Source organism: Esox lucius, chromosome 17 (assembly GCF_011004845.1).
Source record: "Esox lucius isolate fEsoLuc1 chromosome 17, fEsoLuc1.pri, whole genome shotgun sequence".
Lineage (NCBI taxonomy): Eukaryota > Metazoa > Chordata > Actinopteri > Esociformes > Esocidae > Esox > Esox lucius.
Window position 1 is genome coordinate 41866177 of NC_047585.1, and position 24777 is coordinate 41890953.

Consider the following 24777-nt stretch of genomic DNA (forward strand, 5'->3'; position numbering starts at 1 on the left):
CCTGATGTTCCACTAGAGAGCTAGCCTAACACGGAGGATATATACTGTATAACTAGCATGTGGAAAGTACTCCTCAGCCTTCAGTGCCCACGTTTGCAGTGCCCAAGAGCTAGCCTTTGAGTACAAATCCCACGGCGATGACATTCCATGGGTTTCGTGACTAGCCACGGGTTTGTGCCAGGTTTGTAACAAATCGGGACGAGGGGGGACTTGCTGGACAAGCAGAGAGGCACATTTTAAAGTTGCGCCATGACCCAGACAGACAGCTGGGCCAGCTTGAAAACCTGGGCTGTCGCGAAGCACGTTTAGAAGGGGAAAGGGAGTGTAACAGTTAAGAAGGTGCAGTTATCTCACGCCTCAGGAAGCTTAAAATGTCCCGGACGGAGGAGTCCAAGGGGCACCTTCAAGGCCTGAGGCCAGGCACGAGGCGAATCTCGCTCTTCCCGCTAATCAGCAGCATGGCGCCTATAATAGTGGCGCTTAACTTGGAAGAACAGTTTCACTCGTCACCACAAGGTCATGACAAGCATGTTCTGGGGGTAAATGTGGCACTCAGACATGTTGTGTGACGTACCCCTCAGCATTAGGTGTCCATGTTTGCGCTTCTCAAGATTTTTTTTTGTACTAATTTTGAGACATAATTATGTTGTCACAACCTAACATTGACTCTAATTATTATTATAATTTTTTTTAATGCTTTGCCAATAAAACATTTTGTTTCATTAGGGGTGTGGAAAACCTGCAGCCGGACTATGGACGAAGTATGGAAGCTTTCCTTTAAAAGCGGCAGACATGTTAAGTTCTGTTTAAGATGCAGACAGTTTCTGTCATGTCCTCTTTCCCTGGCATAAATAACAAACCTATCAGCATGCTGATGCTTAGCAGCCACAACACGGTGCAGAAACAGTAGCAACTCCACCCCTACACGATAACACAATCTTCCTCAAACCAAAAGAAAAAAGTAAATTCTTATGATGCAACAACAGTCTGATTGTTTCTCAGTGTGACTCTTTGAACTTGGCCCACGTTTGTTTAGTCTGCCAAGGTAATGAAGAAATGGGAACAGAAACAACACTCTCCTACTGGATGAGAGATGAATGCCTTAGCATTGCAAGACATACTCCCAGGCAAGGTCAAGAACAATCGCCAAAATGTGGATTCCATGACAGTGTTCCCACAGTAGGGAACACTGAGGCGAGAGAGAGAGAGAGAGAGAGAGAGAGAGAGAGAGAGTGTGTGTGTGTGGGAGTTTATTGAGCAGTGCGAGATACTCCCTCAAGCACAATCCCCTAATTAGATTTCTATCTAACAGTCCCCCATCTGACCCCTAAATCTCAGACAGCCTTGGAAAGCAAGAGAGGTAGATTTTCCCAAAAACTAGCCCATCTTCTCTAGGGCCAACCCAGGTTAAAGGTCCAAAGAGGTTGTCTGCTTTCCCATTTGTGAAGGTAATCTGCTGCTTTAGTGGGCGACCTGGGTAGACTTTCTGCAGTGCAGATGTGTCAAGGTAAGACAAATTCATCTCAAATGGTTTCAAAGGGAGTTCGTAATCATTAGGGAGAGGTAACAAGAAAACAAAACATTAGTCAAGTGGATACTTGAAAAAAATTACTAATTTGTGTGAGAAAAAGATCAGTTGTTCTTCAGAGACACAAATTGTCGAGGGTTGTTAAATCTAGTAATTATTTTTCTGTGTGCTTCTTTGTCTGTCAGGTTATATTTGCATATTAATCAGCAGGAAATTGTTACAAATGTCATTTTTGTCAGTAAAAAAAGATGATTCATTCAAATCTCAGACGGAAGTCACAACAGATTGTCTCGCAAATCTCTAGCTTGTTGTCTATTTTGAACACGTGTGTGTGTGTGTGTGTGTGAGTTTGGGGGGTTATGTACATGTGTAGATTATGAGCGGTTGTGTGCCAGTGTGTGTGTGGGTGTCAGTGAGTGTTTCAGAGGTCCCTTACATTAGTCATCTCACTTGTACTGTCCCAGGGGAGGTCTGAGCCGTGGCAATCTGTCGCGCTGACCCGCTGGCTCGGTTTGAGAAGGCTCTGTTGAGTTGACAGGCCCCTCCACCCCAGGCACTACTTAGTATTTGTCTCTCTGCCTGGCCTTTTCGTGCACACGCGGCACTATATGATATCTGTCTATTTGCATCTAGTCTGGCAAATGCCACAGGCTCAATGACGGGGGTGGATCGACGGAGGCCTGAGACTTGCTTTCCACGTCAATCTGAAGAGGCCAGACGAGTAGATCGCGCCGGATTTGAAGGCTGATCCAAAAAAGGAACGCAGATGTTAAGGGGGTGTGATGGAAGCACGTAACAGGACTTGGTAGGTCTGTGCATTGGTCTGTGTGATCCCACCTGTAGCAAAGGGAAGGTTTTCATTGATTTGCCATCATGTTGTGAGCCATCCCACATTATCTATGACAGTTCAGAATTTTCGGGACATTCTGGACGCGCCCTATAATAAGTCACTTCTGAAGAAGAGCAGCTTTGGCATAAGGCACAGTTAACGGAGAGCCTATTAAAATAAAATATGTTTTTGAATAAATATCCAGACCTTGCAAATAAAAAAATTTGAACTGTAGAAATGGACTGTATTGCAACAGAACTGGCTTAATTTGTATCCCCGAGGTAAAGCTACTTATCAGGTGTGTCTCTTCATATGGAACAGGGTGAAAATTGGTACACAGTCCAATATTTATGTCCTAGACACATTAGTGTCGTCTGATTTATCTCGCCTTTAAACAGAAACAAATACAGTGGGGAGAACAAGTATTTGATACACTGCCGATTTTGCAGGTTTTCCTACTTACAAAAAGCATGTAGAGGTCTGTGATTTTTATCATAGGCACACCTCAACTGTGAGAGATGGAATCTACAACAAAAATAGAGAAAATCACATTTTATGATTATTAAATAATGAATTTGCATTTTATTGCATGACATAAGTATTTGATCACCTACCAACCAGTAAGAATTCCGGCTCTCACAGACCTGTTAGTTTTTCTTAAAGAAGCCTTCCTGTTCTCCACTCATTACCTGTATTAACTGCACCTGTTTGAACTCGTTACCTGTATAAAAGACACCTGTCCACACACTCAATCAAACAGACTCCATCCTCTCCACAATGGCCAAGACCAGAGAGCTGTGTAAGGACATCAGGGATAGAATTGTAGACCTGCACAAGGCTGGGATGGGCTACAGGACAATAGGCAAGCAAGCTTGGAGAGAAGGCAACAACTGTTGGCGCAATGGAAGAAGTTCAAGATGACGGTCAATCTCCCTCGGTCTGGGGCTCCATGCAAGATCTCAGCTCGTGGGGCATCAATGATCATGAGGAAGGTGATGGATCAGCCCAGAACTACACGGCAGGACCTGGTCAATGACCTGAAGAGAGCTGGGACCACAGTCTCAAAGAAAACCATTAGTAACACACTACGTCGTCATGGATTTAAATCCTGCAGCGCACGCAAGGTCCCCCTGCTCAAGCCAGCGTATGTCCAGGCCCGTCTGAAGTTTGCCAATGACCATCTGGATGATCCAGAGGAGGAATGGGAGAAGGTCATGTGGTCTGATGAGACAAAAATAGAGCTTTTTGGTCTAAACTCCACTCGCCGTGTTTGGAGGAAGAAGATGGATGAGTACAACCCCAAGAACACCATCCCAACCGTGAAGCATGGAGGTGGAAACATCATTCTTTGGGGATGCTTTTCTATAAAGGGGACAGGACGACTTCACCGTATTGAGGGGAGGATTGATGGGGCCATGTATCGCGAGATCTTGGCCAAAAACCTCCTTTCCTCAGTAAAAGCATAGAAGATGGGTCGAGGCTTGGTCTTCCAGCATGACAACGACCCGAAACACACAGCCAGGGCAACTAAGGAGTTTCTCCGTAAGAAGCATCTCAAGGTCCTGGAGTGGCCAAGCCAGTCCCCAGAACTGAACCCAATAGAAAATCTTTGGAGGGAGCTGAAAGCCCGTATTGCCCAGTGACAGCCCCGAAACCTGAAGGATCTGGAGAAGGTCAGTATGGAGGAGTGGGCCAAAATCCCTGCTGCAGTGTGTGCAAACCTGGTCTACAGGAAACGTATCTAGTAATTCAACACTACTGTTGTTTGCTCCTTGGGGTTTAAGGTCGGGTGTCTCTGTAAAAGCACTTTGTGACAACTGCTGTTGTAAAAATTGCTTTATAAATAAATTTGATTGATTTATTGATGATCTCTGTAATTGCAAACAAAGGTTTCTGTAACAAATATTAAGTCCTGCTTTTCTGATGTATCAAAAACTTATGTCATGCAATAAAAAGCAAATTAATAACTTAAAAATCATACAATGTGATTTTTTGGATTGTTGTTTTAGATTCTGTCACTCATAGTTGATGAGTACCTATGATAATTACAGACCTCTACATGCTTTGTAAGTGGCAAAACCTGCCAAATCGGCAGTGAATCAAATACTTGTTCTCCCCACTGTATGTTATGTTGCCAGTTCCTCAAATGGGTTCAAACACAAGCCTAATCAGGGAACAAACACAAGGCTAATCTGGGGTCAAAGAAATGGCTAATCTGAGGTCAAACACAAGATTAATCTGGGGTCAAACACAAGGCTAATCTGAGGTCACACAAGTCCCCACAGAACGTAAAGCACTTGGCTCACTCACTGATGAGCGCATTAGTGATAGGCACGCCACAAACAGACATAATAGAAGGTTGTGCTTGTGTCATAATCTGTGCAGAAAGGCTTGGGTGAAAGAATTTATGCAAGTGTTAAGATGTTGGGGTCTGTGTGTTGATAAATGGGCACATTCTGAGTTGCACTGTGTCGCAATATCTTTGACTTGTTTAACTAACTTGCTTGGCTAAAACAGAGAAGAAATGTATTGTGCACTCCAGGGTTTTGGCTAGGAGGTGGTATTAACCTACAAAGTGAAAACTAACTATGTGTAACGGGAAATATAGGATAAACATTAAGAATCCTCATTAGGCTTATTCCAGGATTTTTGGCCACTGGTTATAAAAGTTGAGCAGTCAAGCCAAAACGAGTCCCAAGGTATTGTGTGCTAGGTCACCTATGTGCCAATACTGTATGTGAGCTATGTCATCCAAACTCCATGGCTCAATGAGTGGAAAACATACAACCCAAGTGGGGACGCTGTGTAAAAATGCAAATAAAAAGCAGATGCAATGATTTGCATCCATCCCTATATGTAATTGAATATAGTGCCAAGATACCATATCAAATGTTGAAATTGAGAAATGTTTTGCTTTTTGGAAAAATACACGCCCATTTTGAATCTGATGCCATCAACACATTTCAAAACAGTTGGGACAGGGGCATGTTTACCACTGTGTTGCATCACTTCTCCTTTTAACAATACTCTGTTTGGGAACTGTGGAGACCAGCTGCAGTAGTTTTGAAAGTGAAATGTATTCCCATTTTGGCTTGATACAGGATTGTAGCTGCTCAAGAGTTTGGCACAATGTGCCAAATGCATTCACTGGCATAATGCGGTGACGCCGACACAGCCGACGTCTGACTAACTGAGAGAGATCGTTAACCACAGCTCTTTACACATTCTCCCTTGACCCCGACTAAAACAAATTCACGCTCTTGTTTATGTGACATGTTGTGTTTGAAAAATCAAACTCCCATATTAAGGCTATTATTGCAATGTACTTCTACTGTGTTCTAAATCATTCATTCTCACTAGGATACGTTTCAAGAATGACAAATAAAAGATGGTGCTTTTTAATAAGTGTGAATAAATAATAATAAATAAATGTGTTAAATAACGTCATAGGCCTATATAATCAAGTGGACAGATTCCTAGTTGCGTCAGGATATGTATGAGAAGGTCCGGCAAATGGAATTAAAGGTATTGACTTGGGCACTGGATAACCGACACATTACCCACATGCCATTGCCTCACAATATGACATACCTCTATGAGATCACACATGCACATCATTGCATTCTGGTTTTATTTACATGTTATGCGGCAACCCAAACGGGGTTGCAGTTTGTTATTCACAGAAGTCCCAGACTGTATCTTTACATATCCTTATTAACCTGTGAACACTTTTCCATATAGCAGGCCACTACAGCCATAATGAAATGGCCAAAGGGCAAATACATGTAGTTTGGCTCATTTCTTCAGATGTATGGAAATAATTGAGACAATTAAGGCCTTGTCTAAGAAGCTGTGCATTATCCAACATTAGCCCGATACAGTGTCTTCACACCTCTGAGAAAATATGTAAAAATTCTAATTTTATCTGCTCCTTCCCCTACCTACAGGCTCCGGCTAATTATTGAATAAATAAGAAATATCTGGGAAAACTAGGCAACACTGCCACAGGACATGAACTTCAGCAAGCAGATATCAGTGAGGGCAGGGAGGGCACCTTAAGGAGGATTTAGATACAGTTAGGCCTTGTTTTAATGATGTCTGGTTTTTTTCAGCACACTATGAGAGGGTCATAATCACATTGGCCTACAGAGAAACATCTCCAGAACCGATCTTTTCTCATTTTCCAGCATGTTAATTTGGAGAGCTATAATCTGGCTACTTCTAGTTAGTGGACGGGTGAGTTCAGCCAGAACAGGGAAGTGTTCAGACAACAATGTGCAATACAATCTAAATGTACAGCGTGTCATTTTGGTAATCCTTTAATAGGTTGACTGATGCTCCCCTAAGGTGTGGACAATGTAGAGAGACACATCACCTTGTAACGCGTGTATTCAGGACCAACCTAATAGGATTTCCTTGCACAAGTTTAAACATAACCCTCAATACAGCGTGAATACAGGGACTATAACAGCAGAACTTTAGCTCTCTCCAGTAGCGATACAACAAGTTCTGTTTTTCGCTAGATACTAGACGTCAATTTTTCATTCCCGCTTAGCGTAAATTGCCACCTATCGTCAACCAGGCGCACTCAGAGACTTCCTCAGTGGGCCTGACACTTTGATAAGCTCATTTCCTCATGGTGTCTCCGCTAATGTTGCTAGCTGATTTCAAACTTCCCACGCCTCTGCCGTCGATTCATTTCTTTTCACTCCTTTCCTCTTTCCCCTCACCACTTCCCAGAACCTCTCAGTCACAAGGAAGGTAATGAGCTATTTATAACAGCTACTTTATTGAGAAAAATGTACATACTATTACTGGGTTGAATAGTTGCCCAACCTTTAGCTGTCTTCAGATGAAGGCACTCACTGTAAGTCGCTCTGGATAAGAGTGCAGACAGACTGAAAAAATAAATACTTAGATTCTACTTTACTCTTAGTCTACAATATATTTACATGTGATGTTATATTTTCTAGCAGTAGGTTGCAACACTCCAGGAAAACAACCAAAAGATCAGCTAATTCTCCAGCTAGGTCAACCATAATGTGCTGAAGGTTAATGTGCACTCGCAGATCGAGGAGGGAGTGAGGAAGGCGCAAGGTGGCCTGAGATCAGACCAGACAATGTTCTTGGGAGGCGTGATAAACAGAGAGGGTCCCTCTCCTCGGATCAAGGGGAGGGGAGACCTGGGCCTCATTAACCATGCACGGCAGGCCCCGCCCCTTTAAAGACCTGGTCACATCCCCACGGGCCCCCTAAACAGTGCCCTACCTACGAGTGGGACGTGACACATTTAGGGGGTAGGGCGCCGTTCAGGACGTATCCCCGGGCTTTTAATTATTCCTTTGCACTGCTCAGTATAAATGGCTCCAAAGGAGCTCGGGGCCTGTTGACTGAATGAAAAATAAAATACCGTAATGACCCCGTCCTTTTATAACGATGGTTGAGAGTCAGGGCTCCGGTTAAATGGATTGTCGCTGTTATCTACAGCAGTCTATGTCTACTCCCTTCATTCAGCAGTACATGTATGCCTATGTATGTAATAACGCATGTATGAATAGATGTACATACGTTTGCATGCATGCATGTAGTGTAAATAGGTACATTTATATAAATGTATGTTGTCATAGATGTATACATGTACAACTCCAGTTTCCCAAAAAGTTGGCAGTCTGCATAAAATGCAAATAAAATGATTTGCATTTATCCTTATAATTGTAATTGAACATAGTGCAAAGATACCATATCAAATGTTGAAATTGAGAAATGTTTTTGTTTTTGGAAAAATACATGCCCATGTTGAATCTGATGCCAGAGTTTCAAAAAAGTTTGGACAGGGGCATGTTTACCACTGTGTTGTTTCACCTCTCCTTTTAGCAATACTCTGTAATCTTTTGGGAACTGGGGAAACCAATTGCTGTAGTTTTGAGAGTGAAATGTATTCCCATACTTGCCTTATACAGGATCGCAGCTGCTAAACAAATCAAGATCTCCTTTGCTGTATTTGTTATTTAATAATGCGCCAAATGTTTTCAATGGGTGACAGGTCTGGACTGCAGGCAGGCCAGTTTAGCACTCAGAGTCCTTTACAAACCTTACAATAACCTGGTTGCATAAGTGTGCACACCCTCTTATAACTGGGGATGTGGCTGTGTTCAGAATTAACCAATCCCATTCAAACTCATGTTAAATAAAAGTAATTACACACCTGCAATCATTTAAAGTGACTATGATTAATCACAAATAAAGTTCAGCTGTTCTAGTAGGATTTCCTGACATTTTCTTAGTTGCATCTCAGAGCAAAAGCCATGGTGCTCAGAGAGCTTCCAAAGCATCAGAGGGATCTCATTGTTGAAAGATATCAGTCAGGAGAAGGGTACAAAATAATTTCCAAAGCATTATATATACCATGGAACATAGTGAAGACAGTCATCACTAAGTGGAGAAAATATGGCAAGAACTGGACGTCCCTCCAAAATTGATGAAAAGACGAGAAGAAAACTGATGAGACTACTGATATGAAAACACACTATAGGTGTATTTGCATAAAAACCTCTTGATAATGGAATACTATTGATCTAATTATCAGATTCAGCTAACTGACTTAATCCCAACTTTTAGAACAAAAAGCTAAGAGAAGCAAAGAACAAACGAATACATCTTCTTTTGACTCAACCACTGCTGTTTGCTTAGTTAGTCATGCTGTTTTCTGTGCCAAAAACATAATTTAATTTTAAATAGACTTTGGAACAAAGTGTCAAATAGATCACGATGTCCAATTGAAAAAGTAAAAAAATAAAATAACTAGGACGATAATGAAAGAATTTTGACAAAGAGGAAAAATGATTGGCTGTGCCCTACGACCAACACAAACTGATTGTCCCAAGCATCACAAATCCACTAGTATATCACAAGGCACCAGGAACCTATTTTTGGGACACAACTTTGGAAACAACCTTTCACATTTAAAGCATCAGCGACGGTTCAAATAAGGTGGAGGAGTGTTGGTGCTGGATAGTTTGAAAAACACTTCAACATTACATTTGTTCTTAGCTCTTCATTACTGTTGTGCTCATTTGTGGTTGAGTCGTCATTGTAATATAATTGTAATTTGACTGGAAATTTTATGGTGTCTTTATCAACATATACTCTATTATAAAAATTTTCACACACAATTCACAATACCATACAATACTGTCCAGTTAATAAGCTCTATCAGCTGTTATCCAGTTATAAAATAATGTTTTTTGGCATTGTCTATGACTATTTACAAACAATTTAAATGATAATATTTTGTCCCCAAAGGACCAGTGGTGGGTGGGCCTTACAAAGAAGAAATAAATGGTAGTGGAAAAATAATAATAATAAAATAGAAATATAATAAAAGCTAAAATAATTCTAGACATCATCTCCCCTTACTTTTGTCTAGCATTTGCTTTACAACAGCCAATATTTGTATGAACCTTGGCCCCTAGTAAAAATGCCAGTCACTTCTAAACATAAAAAAGGACAACTTCTATTTAAGGAAAACAACCACATCTATAAGAACAAGCTTGAATTATTACATTGTTTGGATGTTATAATATATAAATCATAAAGGATTTGACAAATAGTCACATAAATAGATCAGAGTTTTTTGACAGTTTGACAATGACTGCTTCCTTATATTTTCACCCACAGCAGGACGTGGCAATCAATCGTTTTCCAAAGACCCATTTACCGCATCCATTGAATAACGACCAATGAAGCTTGTCTGTCAGAAATAGTAAGAGACTGGTGCCCAGAACTGATGACGTCCTTTCTGCAACGCCCTGAGAGATGAGTTGGAATTAAGAGATTTTTTCAGTCAATTCAGTGAGTCATTCTAATGCTCGCTTATACTAGTTCATACTAGTGGCTCTTGGTAAGGGTACTCAGAATCATTCCACATTTAACAGAGGAGCTGTTTTACATAACTGTATTACAAAGAAGAAGGCTGTGAGAAAATAACAACTGTAAAATATGCTTTTTTTGCATGTCACCTTGGCCTGATTCAGCAACACCATGTGCTGTAGCTACTTCCACATTCTAACTGCATAACAGCTCATCTTGGCAACCGGGAGAAAAGACACATTGCGTGTTGTCGGCTACTCCCATTAAGAAGTAGGCCGTGTCACTGTGACATCAACCAGATGGTTACAACCAATATTATAAGGAATGGCTAGTGTGGGCTTCTGTACTCAAAATAGAATCAAGTGGGGTGAAACAAATTATCCAAGTCATCTACATCCAGCAACATGTTACAGCCATTCCGTGAATAAACTCTTGTGTAGTGGGATGGAAGCAATTTTTTGGATATAAACAGTCTACACACCCCTGTTAAAATGCCATGTTTTTGTGATGTAAAAGAATGATAAATCATGTCAGAAACTTTTCCACTTCTAATGTGACCTATAATGTGAACAAGTCAATTGAAAAACAAACTGAAATCTTCGAGGGGGAAAAATGAAGAATAAAAACCTTACAATATCCTGGAAAGAAAGTCTTTACTACGCCAATGTGACAATATGCCCGGTGACAATACGCCTGACAACACCTTGACACGCCTCACAGCTTCTGGCACACTGTAATTTGGAGTGACGAGACCAAAATAGAGCTTTGTGGTCACAACCATAAGCGTTATGTTTGGAGAGGGGTCAACAAGGCCTATAGTGAACAGAATACCATCCCCACTGTGAAGAATGGTGGTGGCTCATTGATGGTTTTTTTTGGGGGGGGGGGGCTCTAAACGCACGGGGAATCTTGTGAAAATGTATGGTGCAGCATGTTATCAGAAAATACTGGCAGACAATTTGCATTCTTCTGCACAAAAGCTGCGCATAGGCACTCTTGGACTTTACAGCGTGACAATGACCCTAAGCACAAGGCCAAGTTGAACCTCAAGTGGTTACAGCAGAAAAAGGTGAAGGTTCCGGAGTGGCCATCACAGTCTCCAGACCTTAATACCATCGAGCCACTCTGGGGATATCTCAAATGTGCGGTTCATGCAAGACGACCAAAGACATTGCATGACCTGGAGGCATTTTGCCAAGATGAATGGCCAGCTATACCACTTGCAAAAATGTGTGGCCTCATTGACATCTATTACAACAGCCTGCATGCTGTCATTGATGCTAACTGGGGCAAAACACAGCATTAAGAACTAAAGGTATGCAGACTTTTGAACTGGGATCAGTAAAATAAATTATTTGATGCCATGTTTTTTTTTAATGATTGTGCCATTCTGTTATAACATACAGTTGGATGTGAATCCCATAAGAAATAAAAGAAAGGTGTTTTGCACATAATTTAATAAATTAATAATTTGGGGGTTTTCCAACAATCAAATGTATTTTACATCAGCAGTTATCACAAAGCGCTTTTACAGATACCCAGCCGGAAATCCCAAAGACCAAGCAACAACTTGGTTGATGGAGAGTGGCTAGGAAAAACTCCTTAGTAGATTGGAACTTAGAGAGAAACCAGACTCTAAGGGGTGGCCAGTCCTATTCTGGCTGTGCCGGGCAAAGGTTATTAGAGTACAAGATTACAATATGTTGGCGGACACTGATCAAAAAGTCCATAATGTCCAAGTGAAAACTAATTTTATTAAAAATATTGACATAGAAAATGTACTATGACACACCTGGATGAGCTGTGGTGCAACCAATTGTCTTCAGAGGTCAACATAATAACTTTAACTTAGTACACCTGTGTGCAATTAAGGTATTTCACACGATTTCAGGTTAAATACACCTGTCTCACAGTTAAGTGTGGGAATTCCCACAGTTAGTACAAATCCTGAGCAAGTTTCCTCAAAAACCCCAATCAGGTGTTGGAAAGAAAAACAATCTCAAGGCATTTAATATCACCCCTGAGCACAGTAAAGTCCATTATTAAGAAATGGAGAGAATATGACACAACTTCAAATCTGTCTAGAACAGGCTATCCTCAAAAGGTGAGTATACTGGCAGGAACAGAAATTAGTCAGGGAGGCCACCAAGAGGCATATGGAAACTATAGTAGCCATATACAGCTGAGCTGTGAGACACTGTGTATACTGCAATAGCCCGGGTGCTTCACAAAAGTGCTGTTCATGGGAGAGCGGCAAAAAGAAAAACAAGTCAAATCAAATCTCGGCTAGAGTTTGCCAGAAGGCATGGGGTAGACTGACCGATTGGAAGATAATTATATGGTCTAATGAGAGAAAAAAAAGAAGCTATTTTTGTCTCAACAATAACGGCTATGTTTTGCACGTTTTTATGTAAAGCACTTTGAATGACCATTGTGTATGAAATGTGCTATATAAATAAAATTGCCTTGCCTTGCACAGACCTTACACATCATCAGACCATAGAAAACTTACACACCATCTTGACAACACCATCCCTACCATGAAGCACGTGTGTGGAAGCCTCATGCTATGGGGATGCTTCTCTGCATCAGGGCCTGGACAAATTGTGAAAGGTATAGGGCAAAATGGATGCAGCAAAGTATAAAGAAATGATTAGGACAATGACTGCAATAATACAGCCAAAGCCACACTGGACTAGAGTGGCTAAAATACAAAAATCTATGCCCAGGAGGCCCTGTCAAAGTCCGGCCCTGAATCCAACTGAGAATAAGTGGGAAAGAGGTGAAAATTGCAGTTCTCTAAAGGTCCCCTGCATCTTGATGGAACTTGAGCAAAAAAAAAAAGAATGGCTAAAATGGCTATGTTCGTGTTCACCAAGCTAGTAGAGACTCATTCAAATACTGTAGACTCATTTCTGTAATTGTTGCCAATGGTGCCTCTACTAAATATTGACTAAAGGAGGTGACTACTTACAATATATAATTTTCTGTTTTGCAATTGTAATTCATTTTGAAACAATTTGTATTCGTGACTTGTTTGTGTTGATCAGTGGCAAATACCCCCAAAACAATCCCAATTGATTTCATGTTGTAACACAAAGTCCAAGGGATTTTAAAACATCTGAGAGACGCCGTATGTCCTATGTTTTTTCTCAGGCCATCCAATACCAGGCCAACATATCCCTTACTTCTCTGGCACTTTTCACCTAATAACTTATGGTAGTAGTGCAATACCTTGGAATCTGACCTTACCTGGCCCGGCTTGGCGTCCTCACAGATAGATGCCTCGTAGGGTGTGGCCAGTTCAGGAGGGTTATCATTCACATCCAGGATACGTACGCTGACTGATGAATGGGATATCTGGGATATGTTATCTATAAAGGGAACAGAGATTAAAGAACAGTCTTAGAATTTAATATGTCATACATTCATGAGTTTGCCCCATTCAGTTGCACCATTTGGTGCTTTTGAACTGAAAGATGTACCGTGAGATGAACTGGACACAGTTAGAGTATGAACTGTCAATCTCTGCATTCGCAAAAATAGTGTAATAATTAATTTGCTAGCGGCCAAGACAAAAACTATAAATAATTCTATCAATAGCATTTTGAGATTATGTGTGGTACAAAGCTGACCAAATTCTGAGAACTGGTAATAATATTTTGCTGTCATTCCACTGATCACTCTGGTTGAGTGAATGGGAGACCGTATGAAAGACAACATTTACCCTATAAAGCCATCCATCAGCTCGTGTCTTTTCACTAAGTGGCGACAGCTTTCTAAGTGTCCTGAAATTACCTATTATACCAGCACAACACTTTTCTGACACAGCTATCAAATAATTGAAATACACAAATACAAGTTTAATGATTAGAGTACGCCAGGGGCCTGACTGAGTGATTGAAATATGAATGAATGCACTTAATAATGTTAAAAGATTCAAAAACGAAGCACAGAGTGCACATGCATTATCTCGGTGAACTTCTTAAAATGCAACATCGAAACGTGGGAGGGGAGACGATTATATAATTAACGCAATCAAAATCCACTTCAAATTATCCACACAACCCCCGAATAACAAGACACAGTGGGTTTGACGTGCCGACTTCTCATTTCATTTTAATTCCAATTCCTAATTAGTTGATTATGTTTGACGAGTTTCCATTTTGCCTATTTATCATTCACAGCAGGGTTCCCCTAAATGTATCTCAGATTCAATGGAAAACAGGTCATTGGCGAAACCTCGCGTGTTCCATCCATAACACTACTCTGTCTTGTGAGTGTGCCTGTATTTTAATTGCATCCCAATTCTGATGGGCTCACTTGTGATCTTATTATTTCATGCAGAGGGAGTCCAAGAAGGCATATTGCAGCCCAAGCCATGCTGGGATTCCTGACTGAGGGCCTGCCCATCTGGTGGTAAAGTGGGAGATTTGTACAGGGTAAAAGAGATCTTGAAGAAGGAAGGCTATCACTCCATTTTGCAATGCCATGCCATAACCTGTGGACAGGACTTGATTGGAGCCAATTTCCTCCTACAACAGGACAATGACTCAAAGCACAGCTTCAAACTATTCAAGAACTATTTAGGGAAGAAGCAGTCAGATGGTGTTCTGTCTATAATGGTGTGGCCAGCACAGTCACCAGATCTCAACCCTATTGCGCTGTTGTGGGAGCAGCTTGACCGTATGGTATGTAAGAAGTACCCATCAAGCCAATACAACTTGTGGGAGGTGCTTCAAGCTGCATTGGGTGAAATCTATTCAGACACCTCAACAAACTGACAACTAGAATGCCAAAGGTCTGCAAAGCTGTAATTGCTGCAAATGGAAGATTCTTTGTCAAAAGCGAATTTTGAAGGACTCAATTATTATTTCAATAATAAAATCACAATTTCTATCCTTTTCAATGACTCTATGTCCTGTTCGTTGGACTATATTTCCTCAAGGAAAACAAGGACATTTCTAACTGACCCCAAACAGGTAGTGTTTATACATTGCTCAAATGAAGGGAACACTTAAATCATGGATCGGGTCTCAATGAAAGAAACACAAATGAAGGGAACACCTAATCTTCATAGTATGACACCAATTCTGTTAAACTTCAGGGATATCAATCTGTCCAGGTAGGAAGTATAAATAATTGTGGATCAATGTCACCTGTTTTGGTGCAAATGAAAGTGACAACAGGGGCACTGCAGAGGCAACAGAAAGACAACCCCCAAAAAGGGAATGGTGTTGCAGGTGGTGGCAACAGACAATTGCTCTCTCCTTATCCTTCCTGACTGATTCTTCTCTAGTTTTGCTTGTGTCCTTGTCACTACTGGTGGCATAAGGCAGTACCTGCAGCCCAATCAGGTTGCACAAGCAGTCCAGCTCCCCCAGGATGGCACAACCATATGTGCCGGCACAAGAAGGTTTGCTGTGTCTCACAGTACAGTCTCAAGAGCATGGAGGAGATACCAGGAGATGGGTGGTTACACAAGGAGAGCGGGTCATAGAAGGGCATCAACCCAGCAGCAGGACCATTTTGTAGAGCCCTACAAAATGAACTCCAGCGGGCTACTGGTGTGCATGTTTCTGACCAAACTGTCAGACACAGACTCCATGAGGGTGGCATAAGGGCCTGACGTCCTCTAGTGGGACCTGTGCTCAGAGCCCAGCACCGTGTAGCTCGATTGGCATTCGCCAGAGAACGCCAGAATTGGCAGGTCCACCATTGGTGCCCCGTTCTCTTCACAGAGAAGAACAGGTTCCCACTGAGCACGTGACAGACGTGAACGAGTCTGAAGACGCTGTGGTGAACGTTATGCTGCCTGCAACATCATCCAGCATGAGCGGTTTTGGGGGTCAGTGATGGTCTGGGGAGGCGTATCCTTGGAGGGTGCTAGACAACGGTACCCTGACTGCTGTTAGGTGCAGTGGGCCCTGGGTTCCCCCAAGTGCAGGACAATGCACGACTTCATGCTTATAACCATGCTTAAAAAGTAAACATTATTGTTTTATATTTTATTGTATATTGTAGCAGCAAAAAAAAAAAGGGTTAGCAAAAGAAGAAACCAGAGTTCTTGTGCTTTGACCCCTTTTAGAGGTTTTAATATATGAATATTAAACATTACTGAGTTATTCCCGGAAAACTACAGTACTCAATCATGCTAAATGTGACAGTGGAGGTGGTATGTTTTATTCTGAACTGTTTGAAGTGCTCAGCTGTATACTTGGAACCACAAAGAAATCAGTATGAATCAGGTGGTTTGAATCCTGAACGCTAACTGGCTGAAAGACGTGGTATGTGAGATTGCATTCCACGGATATGACAGAAATAAATGCTTTACCGTCACAGGATGCGTTGCTAACCGGTTTAGAACAGCAATGGCCGGGGGTTTGTGGAATATGGCCAATAGACCACAGCTGAGCGCTGTGTTCAGCCCCTCTGCCTTGTGCCATCCTTAAGGACAGTCCTTAGCTGGGCTATACTGGCCACATACCACGCCCCCTCGACCTCTATTACCGGGAAAAAAACAAATGGCTGACATGACAAATTAATCACAAACTCAGTACATTTTGAGCAATTCGAAAAATAAAAAGAGAAAAGCATAGCCCTGGGCCGTGTTCCTGATAAGGACACTGCGTGTGATCTCAGCACAAAGGGTCGGTTGTTCTGCACTATGCGTCATCAGTCTGAAGTTTTCCATGGACGTTCTTCCATTCTGTGTGCCCCCCCCCCCCATGCTTAATGAACGAGCGTAACAGACACATCTTAGCCATTATTGGCTTGATGCCGCCGATAAACAAAATAATTTCCCCTGCTGGGTAATACATTCGTCAGGCGCTGGGGCATTAGGTCAAACAAAAGTTTCACTATCTTGCAACATTTCAGTTCTTTACAGATTGAAAGATATTTCCACAGGAGGGAGGCGCCTGCACCGGGTCAGGGGAGTTAAGCCTCCGATGGAAAATGCAATTTCCAACTCGCCTGCTATCCTTTTAGCCTAAGGTTTGAACACATATTCTTTTTGTCCCATTGACCTGCCTCAGAAAACTGTTTGCAATGTGATACTGTATCATAATCAACATCACAAGTCTCTGAAATGACATGTCAGTCTGGCCACCCTGTTAGCTTTCTGCCCCAACCGAAGGTCTGTCAGTAGTCTGTGAACAACCAGAAGAAGATACAAAAAAGTGGTTTTGACATTACCACCTATGTGTCTCCCATCAAGGGAAGAATTAGATGCACTTCAGCCTCAGTGCTGCACGTATGCCAACACTGGTACTAGCAAAAATGAAAATACAAATATGACATTGGCTAACCAATGCTAACCACGATTCACGGTCATATTTACCAGCTCAAAGGCTTACAACAAACGCTGTTTGGGCCAAGTAAGCTTCTAGTTAAGATGAGCAATGTGGAATGTCCCACAACTCTGATGGGGAGCGAGTGTTGTATGACTTTCTCTAACATATAACTTGTATAACTCTTAGGGCCTGGACAAGGCGTAATCTGTGCCCGCGAAGCCGGCCCTTAAAGAAAAATAACTTTGTTTGTTCTGGCCTTGCTCTATACTAATTGGGGTCAATGACCCGTTGAATATCATGACCAACCACTGACCTCATTTAATCAAGGAGGAATTCAACAATGCTGATGCGGCAGTCACAGAGTGTGAAGGTCAATCATTTAGTTTAGGGAATAATGAGGGGTCATGTTACTGGTTTTTCCTGAATTGGGCTATAATCTTAAAATAGCCTTGTTCAGTTCAACCCCATGTCTCTCCAACCGTAATTAGCAAAGGAGACATAAAACAAAAAAAAACAAAAAAATTGTCCCAGTTATTTTACTTCACATTTTCTCTGCTGTTCTGCTTTGTGTGCTCATGACTGAATGAGACACTGTTGATAAGAAAGATTTGGACAGAATTCAGCCATCGACTTTGTTTGTCTACACTTTTTTATTTTATTTATTTTGTACAAGAAGCAAGGAAGGAATTTATCTGTTAAGTACAGCTCTGTGCTTATGCCTGATATGGAATGAAATTACTGTCTTTCTTGAACTCTTAAATTGTCAATTAACATTAAAATGTGCCTGTGTCATAAGGCTGAGAACAAAGAGGAAGAACACAAAGGCAAACACTTTGTCTCGAGAATTAAAGCTCCATATGCTCCAATTGAATTTAGCTCAGACGTATTTGAGGAAGCCACGGAACACATGCTGTAAGCCCTATCCTAGCTCTTAGGAACAGGTATATGTGCAATGTTTTACCCTTAACGGAGAAAAATTGAATGCTAGAAAAAACGAAAATTCTGTCCCTTCTCCTTCTGTCTAAGCCAGGTACATACTACTAGCCAGATGCAAAATGCAATCTCTTGTGCTTTCAACACAATCCCAGAATCACTTAATCTGTTGAAGATTGGAAAAAGTAGCCAGAGTATCCCAGCCACCCGGTCCCCTTCCCACCCCACTAAGTTCAGTTTCTGGGGTATAAGAATAGCTTGCTAGCTACGCCACAGTCAGGTTATTGTGTTCTTCATTTTCTTTGCGAATGAAAAAGTATTGAGCGAGACAGAACAACGTTACACGTGTTCTGCTTTCATTTTGGATTATCTGACAGCTTGGCGGCGCCGTGTGATATGTGTCTGTCAACTGTGATTCCCTATCAATGTCATGGTAATCACATCACGCTGGGCCTCGAGGTATATGAAGCTGGGAAACAAACTAAGCTTCAGACTATAGTGTCACGTAAGTTCTTATATGGGAAAGGCCGGGTGTTATAAAGGGTGTTACAAATGCTTATTACTAGTCATTCCCGATGACAACAGTTTACTAAAAACATCTCGGTGTAATGCTTTCGCTGTAGTCACTGTATGAGCCTTTATGACATCTTATAGCAAGGCTTATGATGTATTATAACGTATCCATAAAAACACCTGATTCCACTGCCGTGACAGTGATGTTGTGCCAGCCCGCCGTCTCTCGGTCCAGAACCTTGCCCAGGGTGATGGCGCCCGACACTGGATCAATGTGGAAGATCTGCTCCTGGTCTGTATTTGGGTCAATGGAGAATCTGGGTAGAAAGAGAGCAAGAAAAAAAAGGCGGAGTACATTATTGAACAGCGTAGGTTTTTAGTCTGAGCCTTCTGCAGGAGTTTTTAGGTGGCTGCCCTAACATTGTGGCCCCGGGGATGTTGCCAGTTGCAGTTGACATCAGGTTATGGCTGCGCATTAGCCTTTTCGGAAAGCTGGTAAACTGTGAGCAAAAATGAAAAGAACAATGAAAATAATTATGCATGTTGCCGCGGTATCGGCAAACTGTCACAGTTGGTTTCCCCACCGGACTCACAGCGTGTCCCCAAACGAGTCAGCGGTTCCAGACCGAGGAATATAAAAAAACGGAGATACATATTTCATGCTGCACTCCAATGAAAACCCGAAACACATCTGCATATCCTGGTGGTCAGCCAGACGAGGACCGCTCAGGAAAGTGTGGAGCGAACCCCAGTCTGTGAGCCATAATCTTCTTTATCTTTCTACTGGGTTTTGTGCGGCCGGAGAGACTTTAATGTAATATCACGAGGGTCATCGGTTTCTTTTCAGCTTTCTTCAGATGAAGCTCATCAAAGGGATCACTCGGGTCTTTGTACAAGTCATATGAGATTGATGAAAGGCCTGCAGTGATACAAGCATCTTGAAGTCCAGGTGGGGAAAGCACAGCATCAACCGTTTTGTTATTCCATGTTACATTTGGTGCTGCTTTCTCTGTAAACCCTGAATGTTTATATTGATCCCACTACATTAGTGAAATTAGGATTATTTCATCATAAGTTATTCAATAATTATGTGAATGAAATTTATAAGGTAATAATTATGTGAATGAAATTTTTTATGTAATAATAATGCAGTTATATTTTCTCTCAGAAACTTGTGGTAAATGGAACGTGGTGCACACATCTCATAGCCTTGACACACACATCCTCCCTGAAACATATCACTGGAGTACACAATTCCAGAAATTCTGGAAACAATACTAAGATAAACAAGTAAATTGTTTTGATAACGGCAGTAGCCAAACACTTCAGATTCAAGACTCCACCGCATCTCGGCCCATCAGATAATGAGCCAAACAAACAAAACAAACACATATTTTCCTGTCCGCACAAGTGGCCAGCTATTGTTTCCAGGGCCCGTGTTCATTCCTCCGGACCCTTTGCCCTCTTGGTATGGCGCCCGTTGTGCCCGCTAGCACTGGCCACCGCGTACCGATGCCCCGGCTGGTGCAGTTCGCGGCACAGTGACAGCGCCGGTGGGGGGGGGGGGGGACACTGATGGGCCCTTGGGCACCGGGAACCCGGGTGAGTTTCATCCAGTGGAGATGATTAAAGTGGTACCGATGGGCCCTCCAGCCCGGTGGCTCTCGTCTGCCAACACAGGCGGCGGCACTGCCACTGTTTTGTACTTTATTACGCCTGGAGCACTTTCAGTTCAGCCTCATGCATTTTTAATAGAGGTAATTTGCACAGCCCGTGCATGAGCTGGTGTGCGTGATTCTCCGTTCGCCACACTCGCCTCCTTTTTTTTCATTCCTCCTCCGAAGAGCGATGAGGTTTGGGGTCTCTCCGGTCGCAAAATAATAGAATTCTGCTCATGAATAGGGATCCGAGCAATTGTGAAGTTGTGTGAGATACTGACAAGTCCCTCCAGCGCGGTCATCAGTCAGTTGCTGGGTAACCTCACGGTAATGTGGTCCTGGCATCGTAAGCATGGACGAACCAATGTTTTCATGATTCATATGGTTGTGCTACAGATCTGTATGTTGTTTATTACCATCACTTCTATCTTAGGCTCCGTGTACGATGATTGGTGCCTACCGGACGTGGCTGTTTGTATAGGAGTTCATGTAATTGCATACTTCTAGATATACAATTGCATTCACATCAGGACACAATTTGATAGTCAAGATCATATATATATATTTTTTTTTTAATCTGCTATCAAATACTTATGTCATGCAATAAATTGCTAATTAATAATTTAAAAATCATACAATGTGATTTTCCGTCTCTCACAGGTGAAGTGTACCTATGAAAAAAATTACAGACCTCTACATGCTTTGTAAGTAGGAAAACCTACGAAATCGGCAGTGTATCAAATATCTGTTCTCCCCACTGTATGAATACAGCTGTAGCATACAGTTCGCATAGCGTTGTTTAGATCCGTGGTTCCCAACTCCGGTCCTCAAGTACTCCAAACACAGTCCACATTTTCATTGTAGCCCAGCCAAACACAGCTGATTCAACTTGTCAACTAATTGTCAGGCTCTCACTGAACTGAATCGGGTGTGCTTGTCCAGGGCTACGACACAAACGTGTGCTGTTCAGGGTACTAGAGGACTGTAGCTGGATGCCACTGGTTTGGATCAAGCACTTCACACTGTTTGGGTGAACAGAGCAGTGCGGACAGGCAGCTGAAATGTAGCTTACTTTGAGAGACATATTTTGGCCTATTTCTTTAGTGCTCATAAATTATTGCAAAAATAATAAAAAATTTAATTTAACATTCAACCAGCCCGCAATTCATCCCCAAAAATATTGTCTGACTCTAAACATGCCCGCACCAACGATATTTCCGTGGGAATTAAGTCGACCAGTGCATTACACTTGGGCAGGTACACAGTGCGCTCCCAAGCTTGTAATGCGTGAGCAGATTTTTGTGTTGAATTCTCTCTGCACAAACCAAAACGGGATCATGAACTTAAACATAAACTTTGCTGTTGATATAGATTCAGTGGTAGAGTGTTTCGACTTTTCTCCCAACAGTAATGTTAGGTAGTGAGTGAAGAGTTACACACAGCGATGTGACACTGCCACACAAAGGCAGAGCAATAAGGAACAACACATGCTGCACGCAGAGTTAAATGTTCTTTCGGATCAGACACTTTTAGAGTAATCAAAATGTGGTGGTAATTATTATTAATGTTACGGCACTATATTATCATATTTTATTATATAAAAATACTTGAAATTTTTTTAAAATATTGTATTTTTGCTTTGTTAAGTTATAACCAAGCAAAAGTTATTGCCCGCGGACAAAATCACGCCAACCTTGTGTGTAAAGCTTGTTACTGCACTTACTCCGAAACACGTAAAGCTGCCTCCACTTAAAGTAGGCTGCACCAAATATTAAAGTCTGGGAATGCAATACTTATGCAAGCAACATATTTCGGTTTTTATTTAATTATTTATTCATTTATTACAAACATTAAACCAAAGTAAAAAAGTTAAGATAACCTGGTCGCATGTCGCTACCGCAAAACTGCACATGCGATGTCAGATATGGATATTTTTGGGGAATATCGTGCATAGTGTCACTTTTATACAACATACTGAATACTCAATTACCAAAATAGTCATTAGTGACAGCCTTAAACCCTATTTAAGTTTTACTTTGCAGGCTTATCCATGGCAGTACCGAACTGTGCATTCCAATTAGAAGCAGTCACCATTTACCAAACCAACAGCCACGCCCCATACCTGACAGGTGCGTTCTCCATGTCTGGGTCCTTTGCCGTCACCGTGCCAACCAGGGCCCCGAGCCTGGCGTCTTCCTGGACCTCCATGGTGGCCCCATCGGCTGGGTGGAAAACTGGCGGTTCGTCCGTGTCGGTAACACTGACCCGCACAATGGTCTGGTCCCGAAACGAGCCCAGCTCCAGGAACCGGGGGTCCACGTGCTTGTTGACGGCCTCCACCACCACATTGTGGGTGCGCTTGCTCTCGAAGTCCAGGGGCTGAACAGAGCACAGAAGGGAGATTGCTAAACCTGCCTCACACAGTATCATTATCTGAAAACCCCTATGATCTTTCTTGGTGTTTGGCAAATGTTATATTCTAAGCTCAGGCTTTTCAACCCTGCTCCTAGAAGGCTTAAACAGTTGTTTTTTGCTTTTACCTTGCAGTAAAATTAACTCACCAGGCCCCCAGAGAAGTATCCCAGAAGGTTGTATGTTACCTAGCAAGCTCTGTCAAAGCAGAACTTGAGCAATCTTTAGGTTTTTAGCTCCAGAAAGAGAGCATGAAGTGTAGGGTGACCAGAAACCATAGCAACCAATGCTCTGAACCAACCGTGTTACCTAGTAGGTTAAGTGGATCTCATCCAGTCCCAGTGAATCAATACAGAGCTCATCCACCAGCCTGTGTCTGTCCTTCTTCTGCACTATGCACTATGGTCTGTTCTTCTGTCTGGATTGTGAGCCATGCATTACCAATTACTGGACCTTGAAAAGATCCTTTAGATCATTCAGAATATTTTTTGTTGTACATTTTTATTGTTAGAATTTTTCCAATTCCCCAGTTGCGATTGAACAGTAGGCACATTGCCAATTGCCATAGGCAATACAGGAATGGAGATTTGTTGAATTCATAAAGTGCTTGCATGACAACAAACATTTTATAGTTGTAAGTCCATGGGAGCAAAATGATCCTGGCAGCAGAGAAAAGAAATATAATATCATACAGATTATTTTAGAGAAAATATCTACAGGATCATTGTAGGCAGCAACTATTATTTAATGTTCCAAACTACAAAAATGTTGGGATCTATCTTTTGAGTACTTGATGTCCATCACATTATTTTTAGTATTCATGAGAACATTTTTAACACTAGAACTGCCAAGCCATTTAGACGAACATTAACAGCCAGAGCCGAATGCTGTTTGTCGTCATTAGCATATGAATCGTCCCTATTAGCATACACATTCTCCTCCACAGCATCACCATCCAGTCAGAGAATCAGATCATCTACTGGGTCGTCATCAAACTACAAACCCGATTCCAAAAAAGTTGGGACACTGTACAAATTGTGAGTAAAAAAGGAATGGAATAATTTACAAATCTCATAAACGTATATTTAATTCACAATAGAATATAGATAACATATCGAATGTTGAAAGTGAGCCATTTTGTAATGTCATGCCAAATATTGGCTCATTTTGGATTTCATGAGAGCTACACATTCCAAAAAAGTTGGGACAGGTAGCAATAAGAGGCCGGAAAAGTTAAATGTACAGATAAGGAACACCTGGAGGACCAATTTGCAACTGGCAACATGATTGGGTATAAAAAGAGCCTCTCAGAGTGGCAGTGTCTCTCAGAAGTCAAGATGGGCAGAGGATCACCAATTCCCCCAATGCTGCGGCAAAAAATTGTGGAGCAATATCAGAAAGGAGTTTCTCAAGAGAAAAATTGCAAAGAATTTGAAGTTATCATCATCTACAGTGCATAATATCATCCAAAGATTCAGAGAATCTGGAACAATCTCTGTAAGGGTCAAGGCCGGAAAACCATACTGGATGCCCGTGATCTTCGGGCCCTCAAACGGCACTGCATCAAATACAGGAATGATACTGTAATGGAAATCACAACATGGGCTCAGGAATACTTCCAGAAAACATTGTCCACCGTGCACAATCCACCGTGCCATTCGCCGTTGCCAGTTAAAACTCTATAGGTCAAAAAAGAAGCCGTATCTAAACAGGATCCAGAAGCGCAGGTGTTTTCTCTGG

General features: G+C 41.9%; 1 protein-coding gene across 3 annotated transcripts in view; it reads right to left on the reverse strand.

Annotated features, from left to right (window-relative positions):
• The window catches only part of LOC105016715 (cadherin-22), a 163605-nt gene that overhangs the window by 18520 nt on the left and 120308 nt on the right, over window positions 1–24777 (reverse strand). For all 3 annotated transcript variants that reach the window (XM_010880735.3, XM_020055179.2, XM_020055180.2), the window contains 3 exons: window positions 22748–23004; window positions 19148–19284; window positions 13479–13600 (listed from right to left, as the gene is read on the reverse strand). In XM_010880735.3, coding sequence (XP_010879037.2) covers window positions 13479–13600; window positions 19148–19284; window positions 22748–23004 — 516 coding nt within the window. The remainder of the gene's footprint in view (window positions 1–13478; window positions 13601–19147; window positions 19285–22747; window positions 23005–24777) is intronic.